Source organism: Vanellus vanellus (genome assembly GCF_965231255.1).
Source record: "Vanellus vanellus genome assembly, chromosome: 1".
Classification (NCBI taxonomy): domain Eukaryota; kingdom Metazoa; phylum Chordata; class Aves; order Charadriiformes; family Charadriidae; genus Vanellus; species Vanellus vanellus.
The window spans coordinates 134,752,627-134,762,940 of record NC_138905.1 but is presented as its reverse complement, the minus strand read 5'-3'; the positions used below and the strand labels follow the sequence as shown (position 1 = coordinate 134,762,940).

Below are 10,314 nucleotides of genomic sequence, written 5' to 3'. Positions count from 1 at the left end.
TATCCTAAAACATTACAGCATTTATGTTGCTTCACAATTGAAATTATAGGCATATAAAGACAATGAATTCATATACTTTAAGATCAGTGGAGTTGGAATGCTATATTGGTAGCATCTTTCCCCAATACTTACCAAGTTTTTACAGCAAGTATTTAAAACCCATGAAACATTTGGCAAAATTGCTAAATTCTAAGAAAAGGTTATCCCTAGAATAAGATACCAGAACCATGTAAGGAAAATAAACACTATAATTAAAGAAAAAAGTAAAAAGAGAAGACATTTCTGCAAAAGCTCTGGAAGTTCAAATCTAGCACAGAACTCCTCCTTAAAAATTATGTAAAGCAATGAGGCCACTCCATATTTAAAGCCATTTTGTTTTTATCTATTGGGGTAGTCACTTTACATCATACCAAAAAGACTGTATAACGAATACAAGTGTCAAGAATCAGATTTTTATGGCACAAAAGGAAGTTTTCCATTAACCTGCTTTCAGAGTTGTTAAATACATAATTGAAGACAAAGAAACTAAGGCTATCACAAAATAATATTTGCATGATGATGTTAGTCTTTATTCAGCGTCTTAACTGACTCCTCCAGTCTGAAGGTGGAGAAGAATCTTTCCATGAGTTTGTTGCAGTGATTTATTCTGGATGAAAAGATTCTTTTCCTACGTTTGACACAAATTTATTTTCTCATTTATACTGTTATTCAAAGTTCACATAAGCTTTAACGTTGTACCTTACACTGTATGGAATTTAAGATTAAAATAAAACTCTACTCTTAACATAACCTTTTCTATAATGTAAAAAATATTCTACACGTTTAACATATCAAGAATGTTAAGCATTTGCTTTGGGGAAAAACTATTTTATGTATTTTTCAGTACGAACCCAACTGTTAATGTTCTGTATTTATGTATCCCTGTCCAGTTGGGTGCCACCCAGTGTTCATCTTCTGCAACTACAGCTTTACCACTGCACTTGCAAGAGCTATGCCGACAAGTTTTTAACTGCAAATTTGAGATGCTGCTTACTTTTTATCCTTACTTCTCCCCTACCCCTCCACTGTGACAAATTTACATCTTTGAAATAATGAGTGTTTTTAATTATCAAAATCAGTATAAAAATAGCAGCATGCTACTAGACATGAAAAGCAGATTCATCATGCATTATGAATTTAAATGCAGATTTCTGCCTTCCTTTTATATTATCAAAATCTTTTTCAAGTTAACGTCAAGGCAAGGGCTATAAGGACAGACACTGCATAGTACGATTTGATACTAATCCAAACTGGGTATTTGTATTTAATCAAAATCCATGATAATTACAGGGTAAACAGTTTTTATTTCAAAATACAAGTTTAACTGGAATTGTAGTGATGAAAGCAGAAGAGGGAAAAATGCAGTCTTTTACAGCCCATGTCACTGTATCTCACTTACATCCAGAGGTAAAAGCTCTAATTGGTGAAGAGACAAAATATTTGTGGCGTTTCATTGAACCTTTGTGATAATCCAGCATTATCCATTTCTAAAGAAATATAAATACTTTAAAACAAACATTGAAAATAAATCCTTTTGATGTAACAAACTACACTCTTTACTGAGAATTTTCAGTCTTCTTAAAAGAAAGGGACTTCACCCAAAAAATAATCAAAATATCAATGTAGAACAATCCTCGGAGGAAAAAAGTCGGAATGTAAACCTCTGTTCCAAATTAGATCTGAAAAGCAAAAACAGCACATCATGTATTTAATTCACATGCATTTTTCAACAAGCAACTCTGTCTTTAAGCTATTTTTACGGTTCAACAGGAGGCTTCCTGAACTCAATACGGTACTTTTTTTGCCTCAGCTCATACTCTATTTTCTTAACATGCGAACAATTACTCTCCTCTTATGTCCCCACCACTGTCATGATACTATAGTTACGCAAGTGAGCGATTCTGCCAATATAATTACACGTAAATGGTACAGATATAAATTAGCCCATGATTCTCAAAAGTGAAAACAAACCCAAGTTTAAGGGTAACTTCCCTAATTAGTGACTATCCAAATTAACTTGGTGGCAAAATGAAAGTTTTTCTACCCATCCTTCTGACAACAAAGGAAAGGTCCCACCAAGTCTTTCAAGTTAACTCTGATCTTGGAAGCCACACTTCATTCTAGGCAGACCAGGATGATCCTCAGAGATGTTATTCACTTTTTATCTCTTTATGTCTTTTCCTTTTTTAAATTATGATATTAATATTATATTGCATAGCTGACAGAAGCTTAAAAACAATCACAGCTGCTCACTTAAACACATTATTCCACACAAAGATCCATTAGTTTGCAAGTTTTATTATTTCAATATTCCTACAGCTACTTATCACTTTGGTATCTTACAATAGCTTCATTATTAAAAGCATGCAATACTAGAAAGTGTTTCTAGATTCAGTAAGCTAAATCTTCAGTAAGCGCAACCACTGTTAGGTCCAAAGTGCAATTTTCACAAGCCTGAAGAAAAATTCATCAAAATTTTGACATTTTTAAGATGTTTGATCTAAGGCATCATATACTAAGAACCTCAAAGAAGTCAAAATAATGTAAGCACTTAAAGAGAATTAGTCATATTACCCACTCAGAGAGAGGGGACTAAAAAGATGAAGAATTAAAACATAATAATATACTTAGAACAGTCTATCCAATTAAGTTAACTCACTGGCTCAGTAAGTTACTGCTTATCCTCTCAGCCAGTTGACCCTGCACACATTCATCTCTCAACTGCAAAGTGAAGTGCATCATCTTAGAAAACATTTCACAGCAGATTCTACTTCGGCAATTTACTGTATAATTTGAATTCTAACAATTTTACTAGTACAATTTAAGAGTGTGCATGGTCAGTTACTATGGCTTAGTGATAAGCAGTAACACAACTGATTGTGCCAATCTGTAAATTCAGGATTACAGTTAACTTTAGTAACTGCTAAGATGCAGCTTTTTATGATTTTTATGTAAACAAAAGTGGAGACAAAGTCTTTGGTTTTTTGAAACCACAAATCCCTTGATTATTTCCATAGTTATTATTAGATACTGAGGTTGTTAAAACTACAGAGAAATCAGAAAGGTGAAACCCAGGTGTATTCATGCAATTCCCCAAAACACCTACATAACCTGTCACCCATTCCAACAGTTGGTGTCCAGTGTAGTTTGCATCAGCAGCTTATGGCTCGCCCTGCCTCGTCTGAGCTGGCCGCAGCCGCCCGACATGGCACAGGAGCCAACCCACCACTCGTGCCTGCTCCCTCAAACGTCTTTCTAGCCTACTGTGTGGGGGATGCAAGGAAATCCTACTCGTCTGCTAAACCTTCCGATATCATCTATATTGCTTTCCATCACCAGCTTGTTGTAAGGAGCTTAGAGGGCTACATTCAGTTCCTTCAATATGAACATACCCAGCTACATCCGTGTATGTAGTCGTCAACTCGCGTAACTGCGACTCCTCACGCACACATATATAAGTACACACAATCATGTGAAGGGACGCTGCTATGTAACTCTAGGTCTTTGGGGTCAAACGACTTGGATTTTCTTTTAAGCATCTTAAGGGTAATGAGAAGACCGCTCGCCATCTATGTTTTAATAGTGGGACACTGAGCATACAATTTGCTTAGAGGTCAACTAGAGGACAACTGCAGGACAGAAGAGAGAACAGAAAGCTGGCATGCGTACGTCCACACCACTTTCTGAAGCAGTCCCGGAGAAGGTGAGCTATTCTGAACATCAATGTATCATTTTCCTTGCTCTAAACCACTGAAAAACAGTTTATTGCCAAAGATGACAGTTTCAAGCATATGATACAAAATAAACATTCGCTACTTACGTCATCAATATCTTCATCATCATCTCCAATATCATCAAACTGGATTTCATCATCATCTCCAGGACCAAATGTGTCTGTTTCATTGATTTTAGCTAAAAAGGGATTTAGAGAAGTTAAGGACTGCACTCACACCAAGTCAGGAAAGGCTGAATATTCCTGTCCAATACGACCTTCCAATTTGAAGTGAAAAGATTCTTACCGTGTTCTGGAAGCTCCCCATATGCTTTCAGACTTCTGGCTTCATCTGCATTGTATTTTAGAATAACATCAGCCTTGTTATCCTAAATAAGAATGTATTAGAATTTATTAGTCATCTATAAGGAAAAAACCTCCCTATTAACCTCAGCAGACTAGTAGCACCTATATTATTTAAAGAATAACAACACTGACATTATTTATAGAAGAATTATCTCGTTCCTTCTTCCCCTCCAGTTCCTTTAAATCTGAAGTAAAAAATGCTCATTTGTAGAATATCTTCATTTCTTATGGGTGATAACTTAATTTTTTCCTATTATAAGTAATTTGAGAAGTTTAGTTTCATGCCTTTGAAATTAATCTTTCTTCAGAGAACACACATAATGAGGTGTTTGATGGTCAGTCAGAAAGTGTCAAGACTTTCAAGTTTTAAGTACTTTAATATATACAGTAAATGATAGTATCTTAAATGCTTTACAACTCTAACGTATGTTTCAGAAGCAGAATCTATCTTCAAACAACTGATGACATTAACACTAACGTTCATGACAAAGCATTTACCTAACGAAAATTTGACAACTGTTTTCCATTAACCTTTACATTAGGTAAAATTACACTACTCTGTTTTTGGAAATTTAAGCTGATCAATTGGCCTCTTAGGGTAAAAGCCTAAACATCAAGGCTCCAAAATTCTGATTACCAAAAATTCAGATTATTCCTATGTTTGGTGCTTGGCTCAATCTCCCTTGTATCACAGGATCCAAGCATCAAACAGCTACACCTGGAAAAAAAAAGGTCAGGTGTGATGCCAGTAAGCACCTTCACTCACAAAGTCTCAGCGTGCAATTTAGAAGAACAAGTCGAACCAGGATTTGTCACCTACTGATGACAATCTTTCTGTAACACACGGAAACTAAAAGTCATGATGTAGCATAACTAAATACAAAATCAAAGAAAGTTAGATGGGAACTTCCTCATGACAACTGCTACAATTTTACATTAAATAAAGTTGTTTGTAAGATATTCTTCATTGGCAAATTACTTTTAATTTTTACCTGGTAGTCTCTTAAGCCAACCAATATAATATCAGATGTATTTATCCAAACCTGAAACAGAAAACATATGTTATATTGCAGGAATTCAACTTTTGTTGTATAACACAAGAGCCAAACAGCACATTTAAGGTTTGTTTACTGAGACACGTGAAACACTTCACTAGAGCCACCATTTTCACTTTCTGACCAGTAAACCAGAAATGTCCAATTTGGTATTTTAACAGCAAAACCAAGGTCATAAATACTCATAGATACATTATTTCACATGTTACGGAGCTATTACTAAGGCAAATCAAACTTCTTTGAAGAGCTTCTAGCCAACAGGGTCATTATTAAGTCATAACTTCTGAGAAAACAGAAATAATGCATCAAGCCACCACCCTGTGAGCTGAACTCCTCCAGGGCAAAAATGAGAGGAAAAACCTGATGAAGGGGATGATGGACAAGCACAGTGAAGAGCAAGGGAAAACCGAGTTGTTTCTAGTAACTGACTATGCTAATCAGTCAAACCAAAGCCAGAAGCCTGCAAAACAGGACATGCTAATTGAAATGCACAAGATAGTTCTATCACACAGCAGCTTAATTTTTTTTGGAGATGGAATATATTTCAGTTGAGATTTCCTTTCTTTTAGAAACAAAGAATAGCTAAGCGATGCTTTCTGTAGCAAGAAATTAATTCTGCAGCACCTAGCATTTACTTATGCACATTCTCCATTACCTTCAACAGTTTATTGCAGTGTATTGCCGGCAGCCAGCGGGGCTCACACTGGTACCAACACACGCGCATTCACTGGCCTCCAAAAACAGACAGGTGGAACAATCCAGAATGAACACAGTGAACATCTGTTTTTATTGAGAACAGACTCTCTGTCTGAGAGGACCCCTTCTGTATTACACACTAGCAGAGGACAGAAAGCTGTAACATCTGACAAGGGCAAGAGGGGACACCATCCAAAGATGGTCCCCAAAGTTAAGACTGCAAACACGTACACCTGACTTCCCTGAAGGTACAAACTTTTGCAGATCACCTTTGCATGAAAATATTTTGGGAACTGACAAAGTGGACAAGGAAATGGTGGCATCTGAGGTACCTGCAGGAAGCTATAAAGAAACCTTCCCCAACCTCCCTTACTGAACTACTCTCAGATAAGTCACCGAGTGAGAAGATGACTGTAATTATCCAGTTCCTTCACAGATCAAACTAAGTGGGGTATCAAAGCCCAATTCTTACCAGTTTTGGGAAACAGCATACAGAGAGGTGGCTTTGCACAACCCTTTTACACCCTTATTTTCCCATGCTGGTTGTCAGTCTTCATGTTAACGGAAGTTCTCCTGCTAAGCTAAGCACTGATCTAGTCTCAGATATAACATCCTGATTTTCCAAATAGTCATCAAGTTCCCCATCTACAATTAGGGACCTTTTTAATATTTGGTATACATATAAGTTTCTAGAATATGAAAAATTCATATTTCATAAGCAGCCAAAACCTCTCCCCTGAAATATACATATCCAAAGGCAGCCCTTCAACTATGAGCTTCACTCAAAAGACAAAGACTGCCTATTTTTGTGACAACAATACAAACAGAACAAACTAGTTTACTATCAAAAAAGAAGTTTAAAATATTAAGAACAGTAGTAACATTAACTTTTGCAACGAGCTACATATGTAAATTTTTAGAAGTACATATCACGCATAATGCCACTGTTTTCTATTGCAATGCTTTAGAATTACCTTTTTTCTTAGTTTCCCTCTAATATGACATAACCTTTTCACACCATCGAAACATAATGCCTCCAGTCTTCCATTGCCTAACATCTTGATCACCTGGGCATATTCTGAAAGAGACAGTAACACACAGCAAAACTTCTAAATACAACTTCATGAAACAACCAATAACTTTTGCCACTGTAACCAAAACTTGCTGTAACATTTTATCAAACACGAACAGCCTAGAGGAGCTTTGATCAGCCGGGCAGGCTGCTGAAGGTATCAAAGTTTTCATTATCATTGTTGATGTTAACATTTTCCAACACTGCTCATTCTTGGTTGTATCCATGTTTTTGTTCTCTCAGAAACACCAACTACAGATAAGTTTTAGAGCTATCAAGTCACACTCAGAGTTTGAAAGCTTATGACAGCCTCGCAGCTCCTGCCCTAACAGAAAACATCTCACGCTGTCATTGAGGGAAGAGGAGAAAGCAGCACATTCGGTATACCCAACCAATACTCTGAGTCCCTTCTGCAGAGGCTCTGTGGAAAAAAATGCTGTTCTTGAAAGGACACATTCTGGTGTTTTTAGAAACTGTCTCAAAGTACCAGCCTTCAGCTGAAAACTGCGAAGCTTCTCTCCAATACCCACCCTCAATCTCCTACCCTGTATTTAATCTCCATCCCTGAGTTCCAGAAATCACTACGGAAGTACCTCACAGATACTATTAAAGTTTGCAGCATAATGTATTACCATTTAACTAAAAAGAATAAAGCTTGTAAGAATGCTACCATTATCTGACCGCCTATACTAACCAGGAAAAAAACCCACATTCTCAATTAGCCAGAGCTGTATTTCAATGTTCTAAAACCTTTCCTTAGCACAAGCTAGGTAGTCTAACAAACCACATGAGACTATTAATAACTGAGAATGTTTCATTAAGTAGATTTTGCTTGGGAGTTGAAAACAATTTGAAGTTTTATAGATACATCTAAATCAACTCCTTTTTTGCTTACAACTGTCCCAAAATATCAGAAAGAGCTTAAGAAATTAGTTCAGCGGTCACTTCTTTCACAATGATTTAAGTCAGTACTTCTTCCTGTATTTCTAACAAATCAACAGATTAATTGGTCACTAGGCAAGTACTCGCGTATACGTGAACAACCATGAGAGTGTGACACACAATACAGGGTAAGCCAAAAGGGAGGTGAGCTCACTGTCACCAAAAGGCAAGGGAGAGGGGAATCCTAGTCATCACCCTCCAGCTGAACACTCTCATGGCTTACTTTACCCGACAACATCCAAGTAAGGGCCTTACCTATTGCTCCTGTTTTAATAATTGTTGTACATCTCAACCCAGGAGCCAATTCAACCAAACCATCAGGGGACAGCGGAAGAACAGTGAGATGTACTGTTCTGCCAGGTCAGTGACTTTGGAGTGCTCATCGAAGGATCCAAGAAACGTTACAGTTGGTATAAAACAGAAAACCAGACTGTGCATCCAAGAGACAACCAGCAACTACCAGCAACACTGAACTACATCACCTAAGCCAACTGCTTACAGACCCTCACACAGAGCTGCTCAAGGGATTTCTAGGGAATGTTTACATACATGCTGTATTATACACGGCATCACAATACGGTCAAGGAGAGGCAAGCTTCATTCTTAAGTGATGAAGCTACTTAGAGTTTCCCTTTTCCTAATGTCTTCTTCCTCCTACGCTCAATGTGTCATTTAGAATTCAAATACAACCCCAATAAGAATACCTCTCTTTATTCCACAATACTTTTCTATTTCTCAGACATCCAGATGTTTCCTTTGTGTATCAACTTCCAATGTACATCACTTACAATGTTTGACTGAAAACAATGGCATTGCCATACTATAGGAAAAAACTCACCTTGCCCATCTTCCTTGAACACCAGTTCTCTTTTTTCTGATTCATTCTCATTCTTACCTCGTCGCCTATTTTTACCTCCTTTGCCTAAATTAAAAGGGGGGAAAAAAACCCATGCGTTACTATCTGTGAATACAGTGAACGAAATAATTAGACTTACAGGGATTTCTGTGCTTGTTCTCTATATGGCTGTTTTGCGACCTAGACTTTTTTTGCTTGCTTGTAACATTTTTAGCTCTAAAATTTTAATTGAGTAGTAACATAGAAGATTACAGCCTCCACTATTTAAGATCTCCTGGTTGCTCTAGAGTGACAGTAGCCTTCAACAGGGATTTGCACAAGATCCCCATTTTCAGTTTTTGTGACAGCTGCTACTAGATACTTCATAAACAACGGTGGGATAACCTGAGGCACGCAGCCACTGAGGAGCAGGGGAATAACTTGAGGGGTTACTGCAGTGCTGAAATCCCTGAAATACTCGGGGGAAAGCTGACTCTCCAAGTGAAGATGCCCTTTTGAAAAGGCACACACGTGGCAACAGGATAAAGCGCTCTTCTGCGTAAAAACGCAGAAGAGGAGATCATACTGTTAAAAAAAAAAAAAAAAAGCTGTTAAAAAGCTGCTCTTCCCTCCTTCTCACTCTTTCTTCTTTTCCTTTTAGCAGCGGGCCGGGGCAAGAGGGGAGAAGCCGCGGTCCCGGCGAGCGCACGGAGGGGCACACGCACACCCGGCCGCTTCCTCGGCGGCCGCCCCTGACAGCCAAACCCCGTCAGGGCCTCCTCTTCCTTCCCGGCCGGCCGGCCAGGCCCCACAGGCCTCCAACACGCCGCTGGCCCGCCTACGAGCGGGGCTAGGCCGGGACCCGCGCCCGAGGAGGGCCGGGAGCGGGGAGGGGGAACCGGCCCGGGGGACCCGGCGGGGTGGGGTGGGCGGGAGAGCTCCTCCGCCCCCTCCCCGCCCCGCCCGCGGGCACCAGGCCGCGGCGGCTCCCACGTGAGAGGAGGCGGCGGCGGCGGCGGGCGCGGGGGGTTGGCGGGGGGGACGCTCCCGGGCCTCCCCAGCGCGGCCGCGCCCGGGCCCGGCCTGGTCGCTACGGCGAAGGGTCGGGCGGCCGCGGAAGGCCCGGAGGAGGGGAGGGCGCCTCACCTTTATTCTTGGGCATGGCGCCGGGCGCTCCGCCGCGGAGAGGCTGCGGGTAGGGGCGGCGGTTGGGGCTTCAGGCAGCTGCCGCGAGACGGGGGCGGGCAGGCGGGCGGGCGGCGGCTCCGGGCGGGATCGGCGGCGGCGGCGGCGGCTCCTGGCGCGGCGGGTCCGGGGCTGCGGCTGACTCGTGCGTTCCGGCCGCTGGCGCCGATCCGAGCCGCAGCGCCCCCTAGCGCGCGGGCGGGCTCGCCGCCTCCCGGCAACGCCGCCTCTGCGCAGGCGTCCCGCGACGAGGCCGCGCATGCGCCTCAACACCCCCCCCTCAGCCGTCTGCCCGCTCCCGGCACGGCGTAGCCGTGTCCTCCTTGAGCGGCGGACGCCGCGCTATTGGCCAGGACTGCGCGCCGGGAGGGCAGCGGCCGCCAATCAGGGGCTCCAGCGGAGGGGCTGGGGC

At 41.1% G+C, this 10,314-nt stretch overlaps 1 protein-coding gene across 1 annotated transcript; it reads right to left on the bottom strand.

Moving 5' to 3' along the window:
• Positions 1 to 542: 542 nt before the first annotated feature.
• EIF1AX (eukaryotic translation initiation factor 1A X-linked) lies at positions 543 to 10,061 on the bottom strand. The gene is made up of 7 exons (XM_082490919.1): positions 9,864 to 10,061; positions 8,721 to 8,804; positions 6,843 to 6,946; positions 5,110 to 5,160; positions 4,059 to 4,140; positions 3,860 to 3,951; positions 543 to 1,718 (listed from the first exon to the last, which is right to left on the bottom strand). The coding sequence occupies exons 1-7, from the start codon at positions 9,877 to 9,879 to the stop codon at positions 1,713 to 1,715; spliced, it is 435 nt and encodes a 144-aa protein (XP_082347045.1). The 5' UTR covers positions 9,880 to 10,061; the 3' UTR covers positions 543 to 1,712.
• Between the last annotated feature and the right edge of the window lie 253 nt (positions 10,062 to 10,314).

Excerpts from the sequence above, each read along its gene's own strand:
- EIF1AX (XM_082490919.1), bottom strand. Across the intron at positions 6,947-8,720 it reads GTTCAAGGAAGATGGGCAAG|AATATGCCCAGGTGATCAAG; the intron begins GTGAGTTTTTTC and ends TGTCTCTTTCAG. Across the intron at positions 4,141-5,109 it reads TTGGCTTAAGAGACTACCAG|GATAACAAGGCTGATGTTAT; the intron begins GTAAAAATTAAA and ends ATTCTTATTTAG.